Source organism: Aethalodelphis obliquidens, unplaced genomic scaffold (genome assembly GCF_003676395.1).
Source record: "Aethalodelphis obliquidens isolate GAN/ISIS:26980383/991018 unplaced genomic scaffold, ASM367639v1 scaffold66, whole genome shotgun sequence".
Taxonomy (NCBI): domain Eukaryota; kingdom Metazoa; phylum Chordata; class Mammalia; order Artiodactyla; family Delphinidae; genus Aethalodelphis; species Aethalodelphis obliquidens.
The window spans coordinates 3,947,185-3,974,822 of NW_020838010.1; the positions used below are offsets into that span (position 1 = coordinate 3,947,185).

Consider the following 27,638-nt stretch of genomic DNA (forward strand, 5'->3'; position numbering starts at 1 on the left):
AGTTGAGTTTTGAGAAATGCATACAGTCGTGTAACCAACGAGACAACTAAGATACGCAATAGTTCCAAAATTATGAACCTAATCATTACTCCCCAAATGTTCCTCTGTTCACTTTGTATTTCTTTCCTCTCTCCCCTCCCCACCTCCCCAGGCAACCAATGAGAAGTTTTATGTCACTACAGAGTAGTTCACATTTTCGAGGTTTTATGTGAACGGAACCAGGCAGGATGCACCCTTTTTTTCTGCCTTCTTTCAGCCAGCGTAATTATTTTGAGAGTCATTTATGTTGTTATCAGATAATACATATTGATACGTATTAGTGCACTGGATTCCTTTTGGGAAGACGAAGTCTACTGACACTTTATATGTGTGCATATGTACATATACGCATGCGTATGTAAGTTAGAGAGGTAAAGATTCTGAGAGAAACGTTTGGTATTTGTACAGTTCTTGGTACAATATTATGGATACACAGCTGGTACAGATGTAGGGAAGATGTTACCACTTTCTGGGGGACAGCATATTTTTATGGAAAAGTTCAAGGTTTAGGAGTCGAATAGACATTATTATCTGATTAATAATCATTATACGATTACTGACTAACAACCTTGAGTTGTTACTTATTTGTTATTTATCCTCTCTGATATGTGTGATAAATGTTATTTATCCTCTCTGTTATAAGTGTGATAAATATTATTTATCCTCTCTGTTCCTTCATTTCCTTATTTTTCAAAAACAGAGATAATAACAACACTTCATATGGTTGTTATGTGAATTAAAATGAGATTACATATATAAAGCATTGAGCATGGAGTCTGACACATAGCAGACAATCAAAAACGTGTTAGTTCTTTTTCTTTTCTACTTTTTTTTTTTACATCTTTATTGGAGTATAATTGCTTCACAATGTTGTGTTAGTTTCTGCTGTATAACAAAGTGAATCAGCTATACATAACATATATCCCCATATCCCCTCCCTCTTGAGCCTCGCTCCCACCCGCCCTATCCCCCCCCCAGGTGGTCACAAAGCACCGAGCTGATCTCCCTGTGCTATGCGGCCGCTTCCCACTAGCTATCGGTTTTACATTCGGTAGTGTATATATGTCCATGTCACTCTCACTTCGTCCCATATTACCCTTCCCCTTCCCCGTGCCCTCAAGTCCATTCTCTACGTCTGTGTCTTTATTCTTATCTGGGGAGAAAATTTCTCATCCTTAAAAAGCGGCAGAGCGTTTGAGCTTAATCATAATATCATAGTGCCATCTGGTGACCATATAGAACTATTACATTATCTGTATCAGAGACTTCATTTCTGAAAAAGTTCTACCACATCTAAATGCCTGTCTTTAAGATGTCATCTCTAGTGTGTTCTGGCTTAGTATTGCAGGGACAGGGAATGAGGACTGTGCTTGAGGTCAGTTCTGCTGAGCTTGGAGATGCCTCCCCTGTCTGGGCATCCTGTCCTGTCAGGAGGAAGAGCTCAAGGAAAAAGGAGAGGAGTTTCCCTCCTAGCCTAACCCTAAAATGGGCAGATGACAAATTAAGTGTGGAAGCAAGTGAATGAAGTCTTCACATCCGTTCTGCTCTCAGGGATATGGTGGGAGGGAGGATGGTATCGTCTCCTGTTGGAAGGCCTGCCCTTGAACGATCTGGCCACTGTAGCTTTGGCCTTGAGTCCAATCTCAGAGGGGTTTCAAAATCATGTAACCCCTGATATCACACAAATACCCCTAAATATGGACTAGAAAAAGGCCCCCTCTCCATTCTACCAGCCCCTCCCCCACCTGGATGAATACAGCCAAGGGCTCTGCATCCATCAGGCTTAAGCCTGGGCTCCGGTTGCAGGACGTACCCCTCCTCCCACCCCCACCTCTAACCGCTCGCAAAGGAGTCTCTGCAGACAGCCACTCTTGCCATCTCTCCTGTGCCACCAAATCGAGTCAAGACTGGTCAATTTATTAAACGTGAACTTTATTGTGGTTTGGATTATGTAAGGCAGTGTGGTGAAGGCACTGCAGAAGTTAGACTGAAAAACATGGTAGGAAAAGGAGCGAGCTAAGAAAACTACAAAATTTTTTAAATGATCGCGTGCTGGACTAGACTAAGTATACTACAACTATGTCATTTTATTCGTCATTGCAGAAGCGTTGAAATATTCTAGGAGGTGGAGCTTGGGGGATGGGGAAAGGCTTCATGGAGGAGGTGGCATTTATGCTGGGCCTTGAAGGAGGGGTAGAATGTTGATAGAGGAGATGGAGGGAAGAACATTTCAGAATGGCTGACTCTAGAGAAAATTCTATAGAAGGACTGAAAAAACAAGAGGGCAAACAAACACCCCCAGGGAGTGAACGCTCCCAACTGGGAGAAAAGCCTGAGGGGTCTCAAGCCCCCCAGGTGGGGTCTTCAGTACCAATGATATTAGGAGGCACAGGACAACGGGCTTGATTGTAAACCTAGCAGCAGCAGGAGGTTTCACATTTGCAGTCAGGGGCCCCAAACTGGCGAGACTCTGTCTGGATGGAGTCTCTCGTCCTTTTATCCTGCGTGGTCCTCATTCATCCTTCCTCTTGCCCGCTGACTGCCTGAACGGTAGTTCGTGCGCGCCCACGTGCGCGTGTGTGAGTGTAGGTGTGTGTGGATGCGTGGGGGACCGAGGCTTTGTCTCCCACTGCAGCTTCTTCCACTTTTCCCTCTTGTGGCACACAGCTGGCTTCCATGCAGCTGGAGCTCGGGCCCTTCCCACTGTCTGAGCCTCACGGAACTCCAGCTCTTGATTAAGCACCTAGGAAGCTTCCTCAACATGAAGGTAAAACCTACCGTGGGGGGTGACTTGGGTCAGGGCAGGACTACGCTTTCCAGAGGTGGTGGGTGGTGGTGGTGGTGATGGCGGTGCCGGCGGTAAGGGCTGGGGATGTATAAACAGGCTGTGGCTGCTGGGTAATAGGCTGCTGGGACACCTGTAGTGTTCAGTCAGGAGCTGGGATGTCAGGCTAGACCTGCTTGGCCTTGATCACCCCTCCACCTTCCTCAACATGCCCTACAGGGGAGACATTTTGGGCACCTGAAAACAGCTAAGACATCGGTAGGGTATCCAGGCTGTTGTCGTTGTCCTGCATGAATCTCACCCCCGGAAGCCCCAGAGATCTTTCCTTGGCCAACATCTGTCTGATCTCCAGATAGGACTGTCACCTCCCCCTGTCCAGCTGCTGGAGGTATATAGGTTATGTAGCTGCTTACGCTACGGATGGGGAGGTATGGGGAACTTATCAGAAGAAAGGCAAAGTTAATTACTGTGAATTTCTTTCTTTCAAAAGATTATGAATCCTAGATAAGATCTAGCATCTGACAGAAAATAAAAGGATGGGAAAGCTCTGTCAGGATTCCCGGGAGCTGGAGACTTAGAGCTCAGTGAGATCATCACTGGAAATAACCTTGAAGCTGATGTGGCCTTGTTTAACTTTGGCAGTTGGGCCACCCTTCTTACGCAGGTACAGGGACTTCAGATCACGGCAGTCACTGGGGTCAGCATCCAGAGTGACCTGCCCCAAGAACTGATCACAGAACTTTCGTCTGTTCCAGACCTGGAGAGACAAGTCAAGAAAGTGAAGATGAGCAACCCTCTGTAACATTGGACTTTGCCGAGTGGCATCTAGAACCTAATGCCGGGCTTTGAAAGGTCTGTGTAAAAACCGAGGAACTGTATTTCCTGATACCTCTCTGGCTAAGGGGAAAGTACCTCAAAGAGGAGAGACGAAAAGCCACCAGTCAGAGTTCAGAATCAACCTTGATCTATGAGATGGCCGCCGAAAGGCAGCTGGTCAGAAGCATTAAGTCAGAAAAATGGCCAAACCACAGTGCTCCATTCTGAGCAGCAGGGCGAGGGTCGTGTGAATTGGCATATACTTCCCCACATGGGATTTACAGTACCTGTGTTAACATGTGTATCTGCCAGCATGCGGGCTTCTGCCCACAATGAAAGAACAGAGGAGAGGAGATTTAGGATGGAGATTCATGAGGAAGCCAGTGATTGTGCCTGGTGGGAGGTGTCTTCCAGTACAAAACAAACAGACAAAAAACCAGGATAGGGCTTCCCTGGTGGCACAGTGGTTGAGAGTCCGCCTGCCGATGCAGGGGACGCGGGTTCGTGCCCCGGTCCGGGAAGATCCCACATGCCGCGGAGCGGCTGGGCCCGTGGGCCACGGCCGCTGAGCCTGCGCGTCCGGAGCCTGTGTTCCGCAGCGGGAGAGGCCACAGCAGTGAGAGGCCCGCGTACCGCAAAAAAAAACCCAAAACAAACAAACAAACAAAACAGGATAAGCCTTGCTCCGTATCCTAGACATCTGTGAGGCACTTGGGATCATCCAGTATCTGGTACTGAATATGAGCCACGTGAGGGTCCCTGTTCACATCCTTACCTGCACTATAATAGGAATGTCAGTGGTCCTTCTGTAGAAAATGGCCTGGGTGTCAAAAATGGCATGAACAGTATTCTTTTGGACAGGAGAACGGACTTCCTCCTTTCCACACTTGATGACCAAATATGGGTTTACAGCTGGAACAAAGTAACATTTATTTTTAACACAGTGATTAAAAGTCCTCTTTCTAGATAGTCAAGACACTATTTCACTAAGTCTATTCTGGGACTTTTAACATCACACCTGGGTACTAGAATGACCTAGGACTTTGGTTCCTATTTCCCTTTTCTTTTCTATACTTTATATAGGGATATAGAAATGAATATTAGATAGGCCCTTGCCCCAAGACTTTTATATCCCATTTTCTCTTTTTTTAAATTGAAGTACAGTTGATTTACAACATGGTGTTAATTTCTGCTGTACAGCAAAGTGATTCAGTTATACACATATACATTCTTTTTAAAATATTCTTTTCCATTATGGTTTATCACAGGATATTGAATATAGTTCCCTGTGCTATAGAGTAGGCCCTTGTTGTTTATATATATCCCATTTTCCTATCACGGTTGACAGCCATTCTGACTTTTCTACACGGAAAACGCCACTGGAGAGAATCATGTGTGACCATCTTTTCTAACCATATATGCAATAAATGAAACTGATTTTGCTTTCCCAGACACCCCTGCAGTTCTTACTTTCATTGGCATACTTCTTCTCCAGGCCCTCGGCACTGTGCACTGTGATCTGGGTGACAACCTTGGGGTAGCCACGAGCCAGATTCCAGCAGGACATCTTGGGCATGTCCAGAGTCAGCTCCCTGGAACATCAAAAAGAAGACACGTCATCCATGACGAAGGCCCTTTGATGAGGAGATAGGCTCGCCAAAGCAGACCCTGTTGTTGAAAAACACGAAATGCCAAGTGACCTAGCCCATTCCTCCTCCGACATGGCTTATATTTTATGAGTATGTTTTCCTTTCCCCTTGCTTTAAGGCCCAGCAGATAAAGATCAGAGTAGGCAGGGCTGGGGTGAAAAGGTAGCTTTGGTGACCCAGCACTCAGAACGTAATAGAGGAGCAGTGAGGAGTGCCAGCTGTTTAAGAGAAGAGTCAGCCAGAGAACAGAAGATAAAATATAAGTGGAAAAGCTTAGGCTATAGGCCTGTTCTCCTTAAATGGCAGCTCAAAGCGCTGAAGCTCTGACCTCCGCAGGGAACTTCTCACAACCCACACCACTTTGAGAAATCTTTCTCCTGCCATCACTGCAGTTAAATCTGACTTGCATAAGTTGTCCCTTTGAGTGTCCACCTAGGGGAAGAGGGCCAAGAGGGTTAGGACTGGAGGCAAAGCACAGAATGGGAGTTGGCAGGGCTGGCCAAGGAAACGGCACCTGAGCTGGACGGGCACTTCAGAGAAGATTCTCAAGAGAAACTCGCTGGTGCGGCCATGCTGGAACATAGTTGGGACAAGCACGTAGTTGCCCTTCTTCAGGTACTTGCTCAGAAACACGGTGCGCGTGTCAATGTAAGTGGAGGTCCCCGCACGCTCCTGGATGTACAGGTGGTGGAGGCGGAATTTGCGGTTCATCTCCACCTGGAAATGCAAGAGAAGGAGATGCTCCATTGCGCTCAGATCATAGTTTTTGCGTTTGAAGAGCCTAGCTCTTCTACTTTCTTTATCCCTCGACCTTCCTTAATTCCCCTAACCCCAAGCCGTCCTAATTTTGACACTGTTTGCCATCATTCTCTCTGCTCCAAAGGCCCATTCTTACCTTGAAGAGCTCAAAGCCGATGATGTAATTGTCGGGTCTTCCCATGCGGCGGTAAGTGCGCAGGTCTTTTTGCTGCAGAGACATGATGACCTTGTGCCCATCCTCGGGCACAGTGAAGATGTACTAAGGGAAAGAGGCCAGCAAGGAGCTTAGTTAGCACTTCTGTTTCAGATGAGCCAGCTCAAATTTCAGGGAAGAAAACTCTACCTTGCGAAGCAGAGACCTGGGTCATGTTCTGGGCTTCACCATTGACTTGCTAAATGCAGATCCTAATGTTTGCTTCTCCCTATGGCATTCAGCATGTGTTGAGAGAGCCAACTTCATACCTAGGCCTTTGATGCCAAAGGGGGTATGCTTTGTTTTAATAAGTTCTTGGTAGGATCTTGGGTTTTTTAAAATTGTCCCCTTGTGGGCTTCCCTGGTGGCACAGTGGTTAAGAATCCGCCTGCCAATGCAGGGGACACGGGTTCGAGCCCTGGTCTGGGAAGATCCCACATGCCATGGAGCAACTGGGCCCACGTGCCACAACTACTGAGCCTGCGCTCTAGAGCCCGCGAGCCACAGCTACTGAAGCCCGCGTGCCTAGAGCCCGTGCTCCGCAACAAGAGATGCCACCGCGATGAGAAGCCCGCGCACCACAAAGAAGAGTAGCCCCAGCTCGCCGCAACTAGAGAAAGCCCGCACACAGCAACGAAGACCCAATGCAGCCAAAAATAAATAAATACATAAAATTTTTTAAAATCTTATGAACTGTCCCCTTGTTTTTAAAAGCTGTACACAGGAAAATTTGAGAATCGACAAAGACAGAAAGCATCCTTGCTTGACTTAACCTGACACTGCAGCATTCCCCTAGGCTACCCTCCTATTGCCAGCCCAGATGTGTGACTTGTGGAAGGGGCCGGATCCATTTCCCTGGTGAATTGATGCTTTGCTATCACCATTTTAAGGATGCTGCAGTCCTTTTCTAGAGACTTCCCAAACATCATCTGCGGAATCATGGTGCCATTGGGAAGTAAGACTAAAAGACATCAGATTTCTCTCGTTCTCCCCCAAACCTCCCACCAAGAAACAGGAAACAGATGCAGAAACATGTGCTCACGAGGCCCCCGTCAGTTCATCCTGCACAGACACTTAAACAGTGAAGCCAAAAAGCCCATTTCCCCAGTGTGGTATATGTTCCTGATAGTTAAAGCATTTCTAGGGCTGTAAATGAAGGGGGGTGGCAATAGGAGCTTTCTTTTCTTTAGGGGCAATTAAGGTGGAAGGAATGGAGAAAACTATGAGTTAAGTAAATCAGCCCACCAGCTTTAGTATCCTTCAAAGTGGCTGGCCAATGAAGCTCATGGAAAGAAAAGACACACTCGTGTAAGGCTGCAATATAGTCAGAAGTCTTGTCTCCTGTGGTTAGCTCATCAGCACATTTGCAGATAAAACCATCAAGGTTATTATAGGTTCAGGCTTTGGATGTTCGGATTTTTTGCTTTGGGGTGTGCCTGGGCTTGACCTCTAATGTGTCATCTGGAATAGCATTGTAATGGGAGATGGATGGAACGGGGTCACTGACAGGGTAGTGATTCAAATCCTGAGAAGAATGACCTGGTATTCTAGATGAGAAAAGGGAGGCCTAATGATGGGGTTCAGAAGAATCACCTGCATGAGAAAGAGGACACATATAGTACATGCGTACCCAAGAGAGCAATTAGGCAGTAAAGAAATGAAAAGAATTGAGAAAACGTCAGGGAGCAGGTCCTTTCTCTCTAATGTGGGACCATCACAAGGAAGCAGGGAGTGTCAAAGCATACCCAGCAATATGGTCAGGAGAGAGGCAGCCAGAGGAGATGGCTTGGATTTGATAATGTCACCAAGTCACGTCTCTACAGAGACACAGTCTGCTTTACAGGCATCTGAGCCAATCCCTATGCATCTTGGTTGATGAATATTACACAATAGCTGCAAATGGGAGAACTGATGTCAAAGAAATACTCCAAGGTGAGACCTGGCTTCCTATTGCCTTGATAACTTGAAGGCAAAGAAAAAGAATTTGATTTAAACCTGGGGATTCTGCAGGAAGGTATCACGGTTGTTATAGCAGCCTCCTGAACGGTTCATCAGCGGGTCATCATCCACAGTCCAGCATCCCACCACCGATTCCAGCTCCTTGCGGCCAAAAATAGGGTTGTTCACATTGCGGCAGACATTCAGTTCATGGAAGTTGCGGCAAAAGTCCTCCAGGCTCATCCTGAATGGAAGGAAAGAAATGAAGATGATACTTAATACCTACCCCTGCAGTTCCATGTGGAAGCCCCAATTCCCTTTAGCACAGAAAACCTCTACTCACCAAAACTCTCCATCATCAGACATAACAAGCCCCAGGTTCTTGCGATCTGCTGCAGTCAGTTGCTGCCACTCTTCAGAACTAAAGGCAAATGAACAAAGGGATAAGCCATTATGTTTGCCATTGACTTCCTGCAGTAAGCAGGATGCCAAAGGAACAGAATACATGAGGACTGGGACGGTTTTGTCTCACCACCAGCTAAGTCACAGGCCCCATGTCCGAGAAGGACCCACAGATGTCACTAAGTATTGACAGCCCACTAGCGGTCTGGAGGGATGGGATTGGGAGAACGTATAGGGCTTTGGGGATGCAGCAATCAAAGTGGAAAGCCACTCACATCTCACTCCAGGGCCCACTCCATTCTTGTCTTCCCAAGGGGTTCCTCAGACGAATCATGTACAGCTTCTCCGTACTGAAGACCTCCACGAGTCTTTCTCCAAGACGAATCTTGCGAATATCAGTCATGGTGTACGTATGGCCCTTCAGTAGACCCCAATCAGTTTCGACTTCTTGTTCCTCCTGATTGGGAAACTGAGAGCAAAGAAAGATACATAAGGGCACAAGAATTGGGAGATCCAAGGCTTGGCTCTCCCTCTTCTTTGACTGGTTTACCCGAGTATGGTTGAAACTAGTTCTCTTATGCAGATAGAAATTTGATCCTGCCGCCTAACTTGACACAAAGCAAGCCAAGGAAAGGAAATAAAGAATTTAATATAACAACTCAAACAATTCAAATGACCCACGGTAGTACATTGATGTGAAGAGCATTGAAATTTGTTGGGGTTGGGGTTGGTTAATTCTTTGAGCAAACAGCTATAACTGCCACACCCAGGAGCAGAGGCAGGAGGAATCATTTAGCAGAGACTATTTCCATCAGCTCGGATGCTACATCGGCCTCCAGTGGGATGACTGGTACAAAAGGAAAATAGGTTAAAGCTCCTTAGCCTCTGCGCCAGGGCTCAGTGCCTATCGTCAGCTTTCCGAGTTTCATAATGACTTGTCCTGGATCTCCAGGGTAAGGGTGATGTTCTCCACTAAATGTCACGGTCTCCTCTGCCGGAAGTGAGCGAAGAGTGGTTTGGGTGAGTACAAACCTCAATGGAGCAACAGATCAGACCTCCTTTGGTAAATGTTTTGTACAGTTCTCCAAACAGCTTGTACTTCTCCTCAACGAGCTCAGTGTATCTTCCCTTCTGCATGTCAACAGTTTCAGCCAATGTGCCAGTGAAGTCCACGATGATATCAGTAGTGGTCAGACCATCGAGGGCTTCATAACACCCAAGCAGCCTGGGGGCAAATATGCAAAGTTATCTTTGTAAAAGTATTTTTCCAGGTCAAGGACATCTTGTCCCCCCAAGTTAAAACAGTCCTTGCCCAGCCAGCCTTTACTGGCTAGCTTTCCTCTAGGTACAAAATGAGAGATATTTTGAGAATATAGTCACATTTCTAGGTTTAGGCTATGTTATCTAGGACGGTCCATGCAGAAACTTCTTTCTACAGGTAAATATTAGACACGGAGAAAATCTGCGGCCATAATGCCATGTGATCTGTAGATCAGCAGCAGGAAGAGGGCACCTGGGAGCAGTAAGGGCTTAATGGAAACTGGGACAGCTGATTTCTTTCTCATCTAGAATTAGGGAGGGCCATTCCCAGGTGCAAAGCAATGCCTTGGATCTGATTGATATCCTACCCAATTTAAAGCCCAAGGCTAAGCTGGGAGAGCATGAGTTCCCAAGGATGAATGTGACCTTCCTTTCCTTGTGTAGCCTGACCGCTGACTGGCCAACCCCCCTCCTTACTTGGCATAAGCTTTTTCCAACAGAGCATTCCAAAACTCATTCATGGAGGTGGAGAAGGAGAAAACGAGATCTCCATTGATGGTGGGCAGCAAGTCATCAATCACCACCTCGGTCCATTCTCCAAAATGCCAGAAACGGAAGCGAAATATCCCAGCATATTTATCTAGTTTTCGAGGGTCCCATTCCTGTTCCTTATGGTTGGGAATTGTCTGGAAGTATAAGAACATTCAATCAACTGTTATTCACCAGACCATATCCAAATATTGAGATTACAATTGACTTCTGACAAATCCCATGTGGCGACAGGAAGCACACCAAATACATTTGGTTTGGGTCTAGGTAGGAAGTCCCTGGTAGGGCATTTTTTTCTGCAATTTTTGCTCCCCCAGTTCAGTTTTGCTGAGGATAGTATTACCATGCTTGCCCTGAATGCACACAGGGTGACTGGGGGCAGCAAGTTATGGGTTAAATTATTTACCACAGTTAATCTACAAACTCGATCATGAGAAACTGTCTACACAAACATATTCGTGGTTGCATACTTAACCACATAAACAAAGGCATTTTAAAAAGCAAAATCAATCAAAACACAAGGTCCCCTGTGGTTTCAGTTTTCAAAGGTTCATCCTAGAGAGTTCGTGCAGATTCTATAGACTATAGATTTTATTCACACCTTGAATAAAATTATATTTGGGAAAGTCTCCTTTTTAAATACAATTACACATTCATCTTCGAAAATTGTTATTTTCTGAAGAAAATGCTCTAATTTTTCCCAGGTCAACACTTCATTGCCTTGAACTCTGCCTAAATGCCAAAGGGATTTTTGTACTCTTATAATTTATTAGAACCTTTTCAAGGATCTAGTTCCACCTTTCTCACCTTTTCTTTTGTTCACATCTGTCAGTGACTTCCTGGCCCCCAGTGGCTTTTTACCCCAGTAGGTACTGAGAATGCAAGTATGCAGAGCTACTGAGTCAAAGTACTGCAAGTGACAAAAGATCACCTAATATGTGCGACAAAGCAAATAGAGTAAAATGTTAATGGTAGAATCTAGGTGAGTAAATGGGTGTTGACTGTAAAATTCTTTCAACTTTCTGTATTTGTGAAAATTCTCATAATAAAATTGAGGGAAATCACCTTCAATCATGAATACTTCTGACTTCAGGGATTAAACAATCTGAGACAGTTACGAGCTGACTTTTCCTAAAGTTACTAAAGAAGACAAGAAGGTGGAAACCGAGGGAGGTCGGTACCTTTGTCCAGTGAGACTCCTGAACAGCCAGACAGGAAAACGCAGAGACCATTGGCTTGTGCCCCAGTCTCCCTTGGGTCAGCTGGTGGTTACTGATATTGCCCACAATCAGACGGGGGTCATCGCAGATGTCCTGTGGATACAACAGTTGGTTCTAAGAGCCTGGGAAGTGTTCCCCACGGGTCAGTGTGAGCCCAGCTAGGCAGGACAGACTTCACAGATGAGGTAAGGTGGAAAGATTACCAGGACTTCCACAGGTAGGAGAAAGGAAAGGTTGGGGGGTTGTGGAAACAAACACAAAGCAGTAGCTCATCAAGACACAGGAAAAAGGGTCACGTGGGAAGGCGGCAGGAGAAATGGAAGGAGAGGATGCGACTGAGACAGGATGAGACGTGCTGGTGGGAGCCCTCAGACATAGCTATCATTGAGGTTTAGAGAGTTTTCACTGCAGCAGTGAGTATGTAAAGAGAGAACGAGGGATTAGCACATTACATTCTGAACCTATTTGTCAGGATGAGATTTTCTGAAGCGCCTGTGCTCAGATGGGTGATTGCACTTAAAAGACAAGGCCTGATAGAGGTGGACATTAATGCTTCTCCCTCTCCAGAAAAATGAGTTAGGAGACCTTATACATGAAGCCCTTTCCTAACATAAAGCAAAGGCAACAGCGGTGTCCACGCAACAAGATTTCCCCACATCTTTGGATGAATACAGATGGCAGCAGCACTAACAGCAGGTGGTAATAGACCGCGTCTAGGAGCACTTCAACAGATACTCTTTTCCCACAGGGGATGTTCAGAACCTGGACAGAGTGGAGCAAGTATTTGTTTGAGGCGTATGTGTGTGTCTTTCCCCAACATATCATTAGCTGTGCCATTCCCACTGCAAGTAGGAAAATGAGGCCCAAATAATACAATTCCAGCACAATGTAATGGAGGAATTTTCAAAGTATAATCAGTGCCTAAAGGAAGGATCCCCAAAATTTCCCTGGTGGTAGACAAAATAATTTGAATAGTGGTGGTAATGTTCACGCTGAAGGCTTAAGAATGACTAGAGTTAGCAGTTGGACAAGGGAGAGGGATGGAGGCGTAAGGAGTAGAGAGACAGTCATGGACAGAGGTATAGTCACATACATGACACCATATAATTGAAGACACGTTTGCGTGACTCAGAGTATCAGCCCTTGCAGAGTTCAAAGGCAGGAAATACCAATGAAGTCTTGGGTAGATGGAGACAGCTTCGTGGAGGAGGCCGTTGGCCAGTACCTTGACATTTTGCTTACCCAGCAGAAATAAATCCTAGTCTCAAATGGAAAGAAAATCTAGACATATATCCTTTAAAAAATTATTAAATAGAGACAGCTATATTTTTCTGGTTCTCAAACCTCTTTTTTTTAATGGACATAATTCTCCTTGATGAAGGGTCTGGTCTACAGAATGAAACATTCCATATATTCTTTAAAAGCCAAAATAACTCTGGAAAGGAATAGGCATTCTGGGCAAGGACAAGTCCAAACTGAAGATTAATTGGTCATTCCTTTGCCAAAAGGAGAGTTAGGTGGGTTGCCGTCAGCTTTGGTTTTCTGGTCTTTTTTTTTTTTTTTTTTTAGATGCATGTCTGGTGTCTCATTACTTTTTTGTCTTAGTAGAAGACTTCTATCTTACTAAATTTTTTCATGCGTTGGGAGCTGCCTGTTTTTTCATTTATTGAACATAAAGCAGGTGTGTTGGGTGGATTCAGTCCTGATATCCTTTCTCTTCTGATTGTTTCTTTGCCCTTTCTAAGATGAGACGAAATACAGTTTTTCCTTCTGAGTCAGGCGTTACCATTTTATTTGTAGCAAGATGTAAAGTTATACAGTGATTTCTGGGACTTAGATGATGCATATAATAGTTTCCAAGCATGAAAAAACAATAAAGTGAACATTGATATGTGGAAAAGTGTGTTTTTAGATTATTGAGGCAAATCATTTGCTGGTTTTATGTAGAGTTATTAGTGGTTGGAGTTACATAAGTGTCTTGATTTTCCACAAGGCTTTAATTCACAGCAGGGATCTAGGCTCAGCAAACACTTTTGGCATGTCAACTTCTATTTAAGACCTAAAGGATCATGTAAATAAGCAAAAAGACATGGAAACGGAACTCAAATTGAGGAACTGGATAATTATTCTCCTGTCGACTAACGTGAATGTGATTTTATATATATATATATATATATATATATATAGTGTGTGTGTGTGTGTGTGTGTGTGTGTGTAAAGCTGTGTGTAATCATGGGAGAATATACATTTGGACAAAAAAAACACCTTATTTTCCATTTCCTCTCATAAACTGGCCCATGCCCCAGTTTTACTTCACCACTCTTCATACATGATAGATGGCTATTTAACAATGTGTTTTTAAAAATGAGTTAACAGTCCATAGACTGTCAAACCTGGAAGGAATTTAGAGACTATTTTGTCAACCTGTTTATTTCACAAATGAGGAAACAGGCACAGAGAAGGGCAGTAACTTGCCTCTCCTGTCATTTAGCTAGTTAGTAGACCTAGGACTAAAGTTTTAGGTTCTTCAGTTAGAGAAGGAACCTCTAGACATCAGCTGGTTCATCCTTTTGCCTTTAAGTCGATCAATGGTCACCATGCAAAGGATAATACCGTGAAGCTCTTCAGGGGTGGAGATGCAACTCATTGTCTCAGTCATCCATCCCAGTGTTTTATGTCTCTTTGCTTAATGCTCACCTAAAAGCTCTCCATCATTCTGGAAGACTGGCTTAACTCATGTCTTAGCTTTTGGTTCTAGGCTAGATATCACCAATGTGCTTTAATCTCCTCAGTTTCATCCACTAAATATGAATCAAACTCTTATGTATGTCAGCACCGTGATGTGAAGCACGGGAGAACATTTTTATTAAGCCACATTTTTTTTTTACCTCTTTAAGGAAGTGAAAGACTAGAAATAGCTAAGGAGGTAGAAAGGGTAACGGGTAATGAGCCAATGCAAATCTAACAGCCAAATGGACTTTTTGGTGACAAATTTGAAAACAATGAAATGGATATTTATTGAATTTTCCCCTAGATTTAGACAACTGGCTATAATTCCTGCAGGGGTGAGGAAGCAAGGCTGGAGACATTTTCCTGTAAGTCAAAGCTGGGATGCAGAGTGCAGATGGGACATTTCAGCCCAAGCTCTGCTGAAATGGTAGGCAGTGGAGTTGGAGGAGAAGTCACAGCTCACATAGTCACATATTTGGGTGGCTTGAGAGGTAGGGAAGATTGCTGAACCTCTAATGGTTCCCAGCTGTGTTGGCCTAGCCGACGTGATCCTTGAACTGGGCTGTTTGTCAAGGCAAAATAATTTCTTGGGGGAAAACACACAACTAGGAAGTCAAGCACCAAGAGTAAATCCAGGAATGGTCTCTGCAGACCCCTATCCCTGAGCCAAAGCCTTCTACTGATACAAGCAAAGCAGCATCTCTAGGAAGTATGTTCTCTTAGCTGAGCATTGAGAGATCCTCCTATTGTCCTTACCTCATCTCCTTTCCCAGAGACCTCTGGGTGGGGGGAGGGAGGCATACAGTTATAAGTCTTGGAGCCCCACGCATGTCACTCTATGTGGCTCTCTTCGCACCTACCACATCACATATTTAGCAATTTTTTTTTTTTTACACAGGTGAAATTTGCTGACAATAAACATTGAGGTCCAGGGTAAACCTCAAGAACCACAGTAAAATGAAAGGCTGCCTAGAAAACCAGCAGCCGGAAGAGTGGAGGCATTTCAAAAGTGCTATGGGCAGTCTAGCAGTCCCATGGGGATGAGGACAGTGTGGACACTTGCAAGTGAGGCCAGCCCTGCAGTAGGTACATTAGGACTAAGTCCAAGGCTCTAAGTCGTCCCAGAAGGCCCAGGGCTGCCATCCAGGGCCTGAGGGCTTTAACAGCTAGTCCAAGCAACCATTATCTTATCCTTAGAAAATCGTACCATCTCCAGACACGGCATTTATAGGTGGACCTCGGCTCAGGGACCGATGTTGAACCACCTGCACAAGGAGTCAACTTTACTTGCTGGGGAGTTTTGCTTCTGCATGACGATCTTGTCATTGGCAAAACATTCTCTTCCTTCCTAACCCCTCCAAGGAAAACTCAATATGGAACCATAGAATAATATCTTAAGCCCAACTTCCACTTCCAAACTGGACAAGCAAGTCACTACAGAATTATCTTCTTCTTTAAACCTTCAGACTTCTGCAAGGGGACTCCAGGTGTAAATCCCAAACTGCTTTATTGGGAAAAATGTATATATCCGTGCAATGGAATACAGTTCAGTGATAAAAAGAAACATACATGCTGCCACATGGATGGTCCTTGAAAATCATGCTAACCTAAAGAAGCCAGTTACTTTTATGATTCCATTTTAAGTGAAATGTCCAGAATAAGCGAATCTAGACAGAAACCGAAAGTACATTACTGGTTGCCTGCGACTGGGGGGAGGAGGGGTTTACTCCCTGCAAATGTGTACAAGGGGTTGTATTGGGATGATGCAACTGGTCTAAAACTGGATTGTGGGGATGTTTGCACAACTCGGTAAATTTATTTTAAAAAATCATTGCTTTGTATACTTAAAGCAGCTGAATTTTATGGTGTATAAATTGTACTTCGATAAAGCTGCTAGCGTTTTTTAAATTCAGAATCTAAAATAAATAGGACAGATGGCAAGAGTATTGGCCTATTCAACTCTTTTCGATTGTGTCAACAGAGAAAAACACTTAGGACCATTCACGTGGAGGCACATGATCTCTGGGAAGAAAAAGAAATTCATGAACAGTCTAGGCCAAAACTACTCTACAGAGGTGTCCCATTCAGCTGGGTGTTGGAAATTTCTATTCGCACAAAGAGAGAAATATTTCCTCCTTTAATGGGGTCCCTCATATGCAATCTCTCTCTGCTTCTAATGTCCCCTCTCAACCGATCCCTCCCATTCCTCCCACCTTTGCTTTAATCCAGAACCTCATCGGCCTCTTCTCACCCAAGGTAGTGAAAAGACCTGGGCAAGGGCCATGGTAGTGGAGGCTGAACTCAGAACTTGACCAGGAGAGCTGCCAGATCTTGTGCAGGTGCCCTGGCTTCCTCCACAGCTGGCTGTGCAATCCCCGAAAGGCCTTGCTCCATTTTAGCAGGAGAATAGCTGTGTCTGACTCGAAGACACGATTGTAGCTGGGTACGACTCAGACAGGAAAAAAGCCAGAGGCGGGTAGGAGGGGAGAGTCACTGGAGAAGAGATTTTCTGTGGGAATTTGGTGGCTAGATTTCAGCCTAAAAATCCTACCTGCCGTCTTAGGATCACACTGTAACTCAGGGGAACTCAGCTCTTAGAATCTGCTAAGACTTTATATGTTGAAGGTCCAGGAGGACAGGAAAGCCCAGGAGGACAGGTATCAGGCAATATAGCTGTGTACCCAGGAAGCTAGGCCGGTAGCTGGGGTCATTGGACCAATGGAGGTGTTAAGGAGAAGGATCTTCCTCTGAAAGGTATGGGCAGATGAAGGGGCACCAAACAATTGCAAAACACCCTCACAATCCCTGCCCATCTAAAGCAGCTCCTTAGGGTGCAGCAGGGAAGTGGCAAGTGGGAAGAGGGGAGCTCGATCCTGCCCTAGGATGGTGGCGCTGGACCGCAGTTGGTTGGTTTGATTAGCAGTGGTGTTTACAGACACGGAGGCTTTGCAACCCAGGAGGGAAAGAGACAGAAAATATCTGGTTAATCGTGCTTCTTCCATTTTAGAGACTTCAGAAACGAACCCTGTTTGAGTATGAGGCGAGGTGGCATGCCAAGGGACAAGATGTCTGTAAGCTTCCCTGAAGATGAGGATCTCAACCTTGCCAATGAGGCAGGTGAGTCCAACGACCCATCTGGTCTTCCTGAGCCAATTTAGAGAGGCCGTCTCTTGGCTTTACTGATGGGAGGCCAGAGAACTTTGACGTGGTTCTTGCCCCTAGGCTTGGCCTCCACTCTGGCTGGAGAGGAATCTCCGGCTTTTAGAAGAGACTCAGATGGTGGTCCGGAACGTTGTTTTTCCCCCTACTCCCCACAAGAGTCCCCCGCCCCAACTGCTCCAATCCACCATGATCTCCTTTTCTTCAAAACCCTCTATGATTTACTGGCTATATGCCTGAAAATAGCATTTCCTCTGTGGAGCAGTAATTTCTTATTTAACTCTTCGACAGCTCAATATCCATCTCGTCAGCTGGAATGGGAATCCCTCACCCCAGGCCTCGTCTGTATCTTGCACAGAGGCTGGCATAGAGTAAGCGCTCGATGAATGCTTCTCAACTGACTCTCTCTTCGGGCCTAATTAAGACTAAGCTCAGAGTATGCTCTCAAAAGGGAGAGTCTGGATCAATTAATGGGTGTACAGCATCGACACAGTGAGGGGGAATGTGAGAACTTACTGGAGGGAAGCTACCTATTTTACCAAAAGAGACACGAGCAAATCTATCTCCCTGACATGGCAGCATGGTAGAGTAAAAACTAATACAGGCTTTGGAGTCAAACCTGGATTCAAATCCCAGCTTGTTAGTAGTCTGACCCTGGGAAAATTCTTACCTTCCCTCTGAGACACAGTTTCCTCATCAATAAAATGAACATAGTATCTACCTTTATTTTTCACACCAGGATAAAAGAATTACATCAAAGTGGTTTTTAAAGATACCTACCTTACTAAGCTATAGCAAATTAGGATGAAATGAAAAAATGTATAGAAAACTCCAAACACAGTATCTGGGCCCATCGTAGGCATGCTCTAAATGCCTCTGCCTTTTTCTACCCCATTCACCCTCTCTTTCTGACACTCCCTCACCTTGGAAGGGGTATCGCTTGCCTCAGAGGCAAGATGGATTATTGCAGTGGTTACTAAGTTTTTTTCCTTCCCTGCTAATTCATCTAGGACTCAATCCACAGAATTTGGAAGATGAAGGCAAAGGACAAAGGACGGAGCCAAGATGGAGGAGGGAGGATGTGTCTAAAGGCGGGCCAATACAGGAAGCACTGTCGGCTTGGTTCACATCAGGAGAATGGCTTCATGTTGGCTTGCGATTTTACTGCCCGTCAGATCTCCTGCCACCTCGTCCAGGACCTCACCCCCATCCATTATTCCTTCTTTCTTCTGTGTCTTTAACCTCTCCTTTACTATTTCCTCCTTAGCCTATACATATGTTCAAGTCTGTCCTATTTGTAAAAGACACCCTTCCCCAGAAAACCTCCCTCGATTCCCTGCCTTCTTTTCAGCTACTTCTGCCCTATCGATCTCCTTTCTTTCATAGCCAACCATCAACAAAGAGTGGCGGCCCTCATTATCACCATCCACTCAGAAGAGTGGCTCCCAAACAGCATATTTCTATTTTCTCCATGCATTTGTTTTCCAGATTTGTATTGCAGGTCAGTGATCTACAGGGATGTCAACGACTGGAGGCACAGAAACTGAGCAGCAGTGTCATCTTCCTTCTGATGGAGAGAACTTCTGCAGCTCTTATATTCTCAGCGACTATCATACTTTATGGGCAAAAATGGAGACATGCCCTCTGAGTCACATAGAAAACAAGAGCCTTGACGCGACCCATGTATCTTGGCACCCCCTGGTGGCAACCTACATAAACCGAAGTAGCTCTTGTAAGAACTCCCTTCAGGAGTTCAAGCTGTGGAAATTGTTCATTGAAGAAAGCGAACCTTGAGTTGCTGACTGAGATGGTTAATAGTGCATAAAAAAGGTACATCGTGAAATAGGATCAGAAGGTTTTCAGGATATGGTGAAAGTCCAAGAATTTGCATTTCATAACAGCCCTTGATGGCTTATATACCTGGTCACCCACTTTGGGAAGGAGCCCAGGTTGAATATCCTTCTATCTAGTCGTACCCTTCAGATATAACCAGGTTACTGTTTATTCTCCAGATTCCAACATCCTATCATTTTGTACATTGGCCTCCCACTCATGTAGGACTTGTAAAGGGCTTCTGAGACACAACATACAGATGTTCCACAGAGAACCATAGTAACTATGAATAGGCGGTGAAAGATATACGATCTTACTTGGATCCCACTTTGCTAATTGTGGGAGAATACAGACGGTGGTATCCAAAGAGCAGCAAAGAAGTCTCCCTCCCCCAACTCAAACTCCATCTTGTTGAGTTTATTTCATTTATGCTCACCATATAAGTTTTTCTCTTCAATGGTCTGAGTTTATCTTGAAGTTGCTGTCATAGGTAACTCAGTAAAGAAACAAGAGTATAGTTGCTTTCTGAGTTACCGTATTTACTCAAATGAACTTCCAAAAGAAAACAAGCATGGTATATCTCTTTTTTGTTCTTTCTAAATGACTAAATCTGATAAAATGTGACTAAAATTCAAGATTCCTCAAGTTAGAGCCAGAAGCACAAATCCATAAAACTTCCCAATTTTAAAGCTGTCTGCTGGGAATTCTTAGGGCAGTGAAAATATTCGGATACTATAATTATGGTTATATGTCATTATACATTTGTCCAAACCCATAGAATGTACAACACTAGGAGTGAACTCTAATGTAAATTCTGAACTTTGTGTGATTATGATGTGTCAGTGTAAATTCACCAGTTGTAACAGAGGTACCACGCTGAGAGGTGGCATTTGATAATGGGAGAGGCTCTGTATGTCTGGGGACAGGGAATACATGGGAAATCTCTATACCTTCCTCTTAATTTTGCTGTGCTCTAAAAATATAAAAAGGATATTATGCTATAAAAAAATAAATAAAGTTGTCTGCTAAACGGGTCTATACGCAGTGGGCTGTGTGAGTGAAGTAGTGGACCAAGTAGATTTATGATGAAAGAGATCAAGAGGGAAACAGAAATTGAAACAACGAAGTTACCTGGGGACGTTTCCACACCACCTTCCCAGGAAGCAGTCGGTTGTAGAAAAGTGAATCATTCTCAGGCAAAAAGGTTGGATCACAGAAAAGTCTACCATCCCTGATGCATTCCTGCTTCAGTTCCTGGTACTTCTGGTTTTTGAAGAGCTTCAGAGGAGGACCCATAATGTCAAACTATGTCTAGAATGAGAAAATTGTTGTTATTGAAGGAAGAAGTTCTCAAGTCTTTTAAAGATTCCCTGAGATTAGACAAACAGTTGTCATCCCAGTGATTTATTCCCAGAGCTGGGCACCTCAGTTTTAGCTTTAAAGGAAAAGTCACCATTTTCAGGGAAAGAAGGGCCCAGGGTCTGCAGCAAATTCGTCTGGGGGTTGGGATAAGGCATCTAAACCATTTCTGGGTCTCAGTTTCCTCATCTGCCAAATGGGGTAATATGGGCCTTAACAATCTTATTGGAAAAATAGATAATAAACGTTAAGATTGCTAGTTAAACGTGAGTCATTATAATTTAAAGGGCAATCTTCCATCTTCCACTGGCAGGGAGGAGTTCAAGCACAGAAAAATTCTAAATTTGAAGAGAAAGGGGGAAAATCGCTTTACTACATTCAGAATAATTTGGTGCCCTGAAGGGCCACACACTTTGTGCTTGAGGAGAGAAGCAGCCCCTTTCACTTCTAACAAGCCCTTTTACACAATTCCTTCCCTTTTATCATTAAAGAGGTTTGCGTTTTTATTACTGGCCAGGAAGACTAATGCAAGAAACAGAGCTCAGCAGATGGCCTCCGAAGACAAGGAAAGATAGAAAGATTGTATGTGTCTGTCTTCTTCAAAGTGTAGTGTGCAATCATCGGCCCACTATAAAAGGCAGACTCCGAAATTCAGTTACACCAATTAGGTGGATTCTTATCCCACGTCAATACACTGTTGCTTTCTTTTCTTAAAAAAAAACACAACGAAACAACTCTCACATGGCTATACAGAGAATTAATATAGTGGCTCTTCAGGCAATGTCTATCAGAGTGCCCCACACTCAAATGCCCCTGACAACTGGTTTTTATGAGGATAATTTGAAAGGTAAATTTGATTTTAAACAGCTTTGGGGTGATAATAGGGTTTTCAATGACTTTGCTTGATTCACAAAGATAGATTTGTAATGATTTTAATGATCTTCTGATGACAGTCAATGGTAAATAGAAGGGGGCTGGAAAATCTATATGCACCAAGTATATCAAAAATATATTCTAAGGATAACGGTGTCTATATTCTATGATTACATGAGGGTTGAAACAAAAAATCTGGCTAAGGTCAGAGTGTCTGCTAAAAAATGGATGAAATTTTAAAAAAGGCTAATTAATTAGCACTTTAAAGAATATCTGTGTAGGTAACACAGCTCAAAACTCAGTTAATAATGAGGCAGTTGCTAGTTTATAAAAAGTGTAATATTAATCAGACCTGTCTACTATCTTACTTCCTGTTCCTTTAGTATTACATTGAAATGCCTTACCGGTAAAGAAGTCTCCCCATTTGAAAACCATAAAAAAATGTAATTCGATGTTATTTGCAACCTACAATATATGTAAACAAACTTACCCTTTCTCTGAATCCAAGGAATAAGAAGCTGGAAATAACCAGTTTTTCCATAGCCTCGTTTATTGGCAATTGTTTTTCAAATAGAAGGCTACAGGAAACTGCAAGTACTGAAATGCTTTCAGTCATCAGATTTAAGTCTGTCCACGGGTTTTAAATATTAACGTGTATTTCACTGTGTTTGAAGTCGTGGACAGTATCAGTAATAGTTTTCCATTAAGCAGCATCAGAGCCAATCTGAACGTATGCCCAGGCTCCTTTCTGGGGCCTTTTACAAATGGACCCCAATTTTTACATGTGCTCAAACTTACAACAAATCCTACCGTGCCTCTTGCTTTTCCTGGAAGGTTGGGTGGATTGCCAGAGGCCGGGGACTGCAAATGGGGGATCGTCTGGGACAATTAGGATATTTAGTTTCCCAGAGCCTCCTAGTTCCTGAACATTTTGGATAAGTGAGCATTTCCTGTTCTTGGGAAGGCCCGCTGCTGCTGCCAGTCTACCTTGTTACCTAGTCAAATGCCTGCAAAGGGAATCCCTATTATATAAAGAGGCCTGTCTACAGGTAGAAACAGCATCAATTGAGAAGAAAATCAAGTTTGATTTTCAAAACCGGTATGATTCCAGTCGACTTTATCAGAGACAGAGTGTACAGCTGGTGCAGATAATTCAAGCTTTTCGGGTGAGGGCACACGCATTTTGGGGGCACACAGAAAATAAGGAATAGCGAGCAATAGCCTCAACTTTGACAGGCATTCGTTAGAGCACAATTGCAGTCCCACGCCCCGTCGGACTTGCAGAGTAGAATTGCCCCTGATTTCTGACTGGGTAGCAGAAAACTATATTCCATTTGCTGTGACCTTGGTTTCTTTGTGCCTCAATTTTCTCAACAGGGGAGTGGGGTTATTTATCTTGCCCTCCTTACACTGTGGCTCTCCCTAATGAGATGGTTAGTGTACAGGTGTTTCGAATAAGCAGAAAGGGCTCCATAAGTGCACTGCCTGGCACAGAGCTAGGTACCCAGCCACTGTTCAGGAAATAGTTGTGGAATGGATGAATGTCTTATGTAGAAAATTAATGTTTGTGTAGCAATTTATTGTTTGAAGGGTGCATTTCAGCTCATGTTCCCTTCATGGCAGCCACGTTTTGTAGATGTTATCTGTGCCCTTCATTTTGTATCTCCAGAAACGGCAGCTCAGACAAGGGGCAGCTAGAAAATGGCGGAGCTGACTCAAAGCCTGGTCTGTGTTAACACCCGATTTAGTGTACAGCTTTCTATCACACCACACTGCTTCTTTTGCTCACTGCCTTCTTAAAGAAGGGATTTTTTTTTTTTAGCTCAAATGAGGAAAACCCTCCAAAGCAAACATGATACCTAACTTGGAGGCATTCTGCCTAGAATTCATTGCCGTGGTAGATATTGAAAAGGTTCTTTATTTCCATGGTTTGATGAGCATGGGAGAATCCAAACACTTCACATCTCAGGGTTCATCAGTTAAGTCTCAGAAAACTTTTGGAAACTCAGAAATTTGTCTTGGGTTTGTCATCAACAACTTGCCCTGTCAGGGTATAGGAGAGTGGAGAAGGGAATGTTCCTTCTTTGCTATCTTACTGTACCCAGCTGTGAAGACAAGAGAGCCTTTAGGTTAAAGACCACATATAGGAAAGTCAGTAAACAGAAGCAAAGCTGGGGTTTTGAGTATCAACCAAAGAAGGCCTCCAGCTAACAAAGGGAACATGCACATTTAAGAAGGGGGACCTTGTGTCCTGAGGGCTAGTATTATGGGTGGTTGGGTGAAAAAGAGTGTGGAGTTTTGTATTGAGACAATGGTCTTAAGAAGTACTGTTTGAGTGGGGATCCTTCATCCAGAGAGAATGAAGAAGGCCGTGTGAACCAAAGCTAGTGGGAGGGGTGGCTCCAGGGTGTGGTGAGTTAGGAGTTGCCAGGGAAAGTTGAGGGAGCCTGCCACGTGGAACACGAGGCCACAGTTAGGAGAGGGGGCTTTTGCTACTCACCGGACCAGAAAGTTTGGGAAGCTGGACAAAGTCTTAAGAGGAAAATCACTTGTTCTTTGCCTGTGGGTCAGCCTTAGAGTAGAAACCAGATTTTGCTCTTAAAAATGAAATCTGCCTCAGTTTACTCAAGAGAATTATGATCTGATAAGAGGAAATCCAGTCTGTGGTTTACAACCTGCTTTCCATTGCGGTGAGTGGGAGGGCAGGGGACGGCGTTTAAGGGGGAGAGAGGGAGAGAACAGGGCCCCCGAGAGTGTTGTTCCTGGCTGGTTTCTCCTTTTCCCCAGTTTCCCCCTTGTATTCTACTTGGGGCAAAATCGGACGTCAAAGCAATTGGGAGTTTGCAGAGCAAAGTGAATACAGAAAACTTAACTCTGCCCCGGCATGACGTAGCGGCCACTTTCACCACAATCGGGAGTCTCTATCCTCACCCCTGGGGGTGGTGTGAGGAGAGAAATGGGGCTTGGAGAAGGAGAAGTAATCAAAATTCAGCATCCACATTTTACCCAGAGAAGAGTTGCTTTCCATGTCTACACAGGTAGAAGCATGGCCACACCTTAGAGAATGCATCTACCAAGGAACGTACGGTTCTTCAGATTCAAATTGTTGGCCAGATATTCTGAGGTCCGAAAGGGACCACAAAAGTCCTCTGATCCAGCCTTATATAGAACACATCTACTCTGCCCAGAGAGAAGACGCTGTTCAAAGAAATTCCAAGAAAAAGAGTACACAATTTCCTTTAATTCCATTGTTGCAGAACTCTATCAAAAAATGAAAAGCAATTCAAAATCATGAAAAGAGCACACATAGTCAGGAGATCCAGTCCCAAATACCATCATTTAGTGTAGATAACATCTCTGTCCCTCAGTTTCCCCATAAGAGCAATGGGAATAAAATGGCTGCCCCATATACACCTCAGGGTGTTATTGGGGAGATCTAACAAAATTAGGAATGTGAACATGCTTTTTAACTATTAAGGATAAGACCGATATAGGGCAGTAGTATTAGGAAGCGCTCGTTCTAAGCAAGTTAAATCCCTTTTCTGTCCTTAGTGGAAAATGAGGAGATTTGATCACATACTTTAAGTAAGACACACACAAACATTTGAAAGACCAATATAAAATGGCCCCTCTGCCATTCAGTACCTCCTCTCTCTTCCACCTCTCCATTTTGGCTGACTTGCCCCACTACCCCTTTTATTTTTCCCTCTTGGCTGGAATAAGCCCATCCTATAAGTCTAATTTTATAGCCCTGCGAAAATCTAATTCCAGTTTTTCTAGAATGTTACATTGGATGGACTCTTAGAGATAGATCACTTAGTCCAATTCCTTGCTTTTACAGGAAGGTGAAGGGACTTGTCCAAGGTTGCACAGTTAGTGACAGAGCTAGCGCTAAAACCTGGACCTCCTGACTCGTTTTACCACAATTAAAAAAAAAAGCTGGGGGAGCATGCCAACACAAAACCTCAAGACATTGCTTTTGAAAATTCTTATTGTCCTCTTCTTACAAGAATGCACTTAGGAGTTTTGTTTTTGAATTGCTGTCAGAAGGTGAGATGATCTCAAATCAAAGCTAATCAAAGAAACACTGTTTTGGGGTCACAAAGGGGCTTTTTCTGCTTTTAATTTAGGGACTGAAAACTCCCAAGGATACGGAAAGCCTGCTTTTTAACCTATTCCTGACTACACAAGTGTTTAGACTTCTGCCTCGCCTGCTAAGGACTCTAAGGATAAATAAAGAATGCTATTCAAATCCAAAGTATTCATAAACGCACATGCGCGTCTGTGCACACACACTCACATACACACAAACTGCAAGAGGAATGCAAGTTAATTAGCCGTCCCCCGTAGAATCTTTTCCTAAATTCCTTCAGACTATAAAATGTCCTTAATTTCACAACAAATATTAGCAAATGAGGCATTAGTCAAATTTCAATAAAAACATTAATTGCAAACCAGGATGCTTTATCCTGAAGCCAGAAGTGACTGTCAGGATGGCAGAATTTGTTTAATTTCCCTATGTGCTTGTCACCATATTTCAAGCTCCAAATCCTCAGAACCAATTTTTAAGTGCAATGCTCCAATCCTTTTGCCACCGCGTTCTCACCCCAGCCTGCTCTGGTCAAGTAGTCCAGCTAAGCCCCCAGAACAATGTAGTTGCGGTAGGGACGGATAGAGCCCCCAGCTGCAAATCTAAGTTTACACCAATGCAAGAATCAGAGAAAAACAAAACCAGGCCAGCCAGGGGCTGATCATGAAATAGCCAAGATCAACCTGTCACCAGGACAGGAAGATCCCGGCTCTGCAGACAGGACAGACTCTGCTGCCATTCCCTCCTGTGCAACAGTGTACCACCTATGGACCCCACTTCCAGGGCTTAAAGACCTTTTGCACACAGTATGGCTCCAAGATTCTGCCTGCATTTCAACAATCTGCCTACAATTGCGGGTCAGCAGAAGCTAGAATAAAGCCCTGAAAATGGGGATTCTCCCCCCCTCACACTCGCCTCCCAGGTTTGTCCTTCCTTACCAGGTATTTTAAGTAACAGGAGACCAAAAAACAAAACAAAACAAAACCCTAGCAGATATCACCAGAAAAGTCTCATGGCCAGACAACCACAGTTACCCCTTGCCCCCCCCTCCAAATAAGCAATCCAAAATTCCATTAGTTTCGAAGTTTCCAAACTGCTATTACGCACACACATTCTATCCAGACAAACCATAAAATGATAGCTGCGGAGTTTACCTATAAAGTGCAAGTTCCTTCATTTCATTTAGACTCTAAGTTATCCAGCAAATAAAATTGCAGGATGAGTTTGCGAATGTCCTCTCTCCTCACCTGAGTTATCCAAGGAGCCTTGCTGCTGCTGCTGCTGCTGCCGCCGCTGCCGCTGCCGCTGCTCTTAGCCAGGTAACCCCTACAAAGTCTGTTCAGTCAGTGCGGCTGAACAAAGATTCTGGCTTTCTTAACCTGAAAACTATTTGGGCTGTACCAAGCTCTGCTCACAGGGGGAGGTGCCTTGCAGAAAATTCAGGAGCCTTTGCCCCGCCTAGCAGTCAGAAACTGATCCAGAGTCATGAGGAAAATCTGGAAAGCACCCCTACCAGATGTGCAGACGGGATGCCCACTCCAGACCCACCCACCAGCAAACTGAAAAACCCAGGAAAACACGTTCCAAAGCTCTTTCTGTTCCAAGGAGAAATAGGACTTTTCAGGGAGGGGTCTGAGAGATTTCTGACTTTTCTGTCCCAGGGTTAATAGTGCAGACCTGAGCATGACTCGAGAGAGGACGTGGAGAGAAAGCTCTTGAAGCGCTGGCAGAGTTCTTGTGGGCTCGGCCCTGTACACGGATCTACGCTGGTGATGAGGACTTCAGCGAGTGGGTGGGTGTGAAAGAGGAGACGGTGGGGCACAGGCAAGAAAAGGTTGCTTCGTGAAGCAACAGGTTACATCTGGCCAAGGGCAGAGAGAAGGGAGCAGTAAGAGGAAAGTGAATGGAGTTTGATTGCACGGCAGCTGTAAGAAACCTAATTTCTAGCAACGGGGCTGTGAAGAGTCTGCCTGGCGATGTTAGG

At 44.4% G+C, this 27,638-nt stretch overlaps 1 protein-coding gene across 1 annotated transcript; it reads right to left on the bottom strand.

Annotated features, from left to right (window-relative positions):
• Positions 1-1,952: 1,952 nt before the first annotated feature.
• On the bottom strand, positions 1,953-27,067 carry CAPN6 (calpain 6). The gene is made up of 13 exons (XM_027089540.1): positions 26,902-27,067; positions 20,464-20,643; positions 11,572-11,703; positions 10,319-10,527; positions 9,614-9,806; positions 8,857-9,050; positions 8,523-8,600; positions 8,237-8,423; positions 6,185-6,307; positions 5,804-6,006; positions 5,111-5,232; positions 4,416-4,552; positions 1,953-3,581 (listed from the first exon to the last, which is right to left on the bottom strand). Exons 2-13 carry the CDS (start codon positions 20,626-20,628, stop codon positions 3,399-3,401), a joined length of 1,926 nt encoding a protein of 641 aa, XP_026945341.1. The 5' UTR covers positions 20,629-20,643; positions 26,902-27,067; the 3' UTR covers positions 1,953-3,398.
• Between the last annotated feature and the right edge of the window lie 571 nt (positions 27,068-27,638).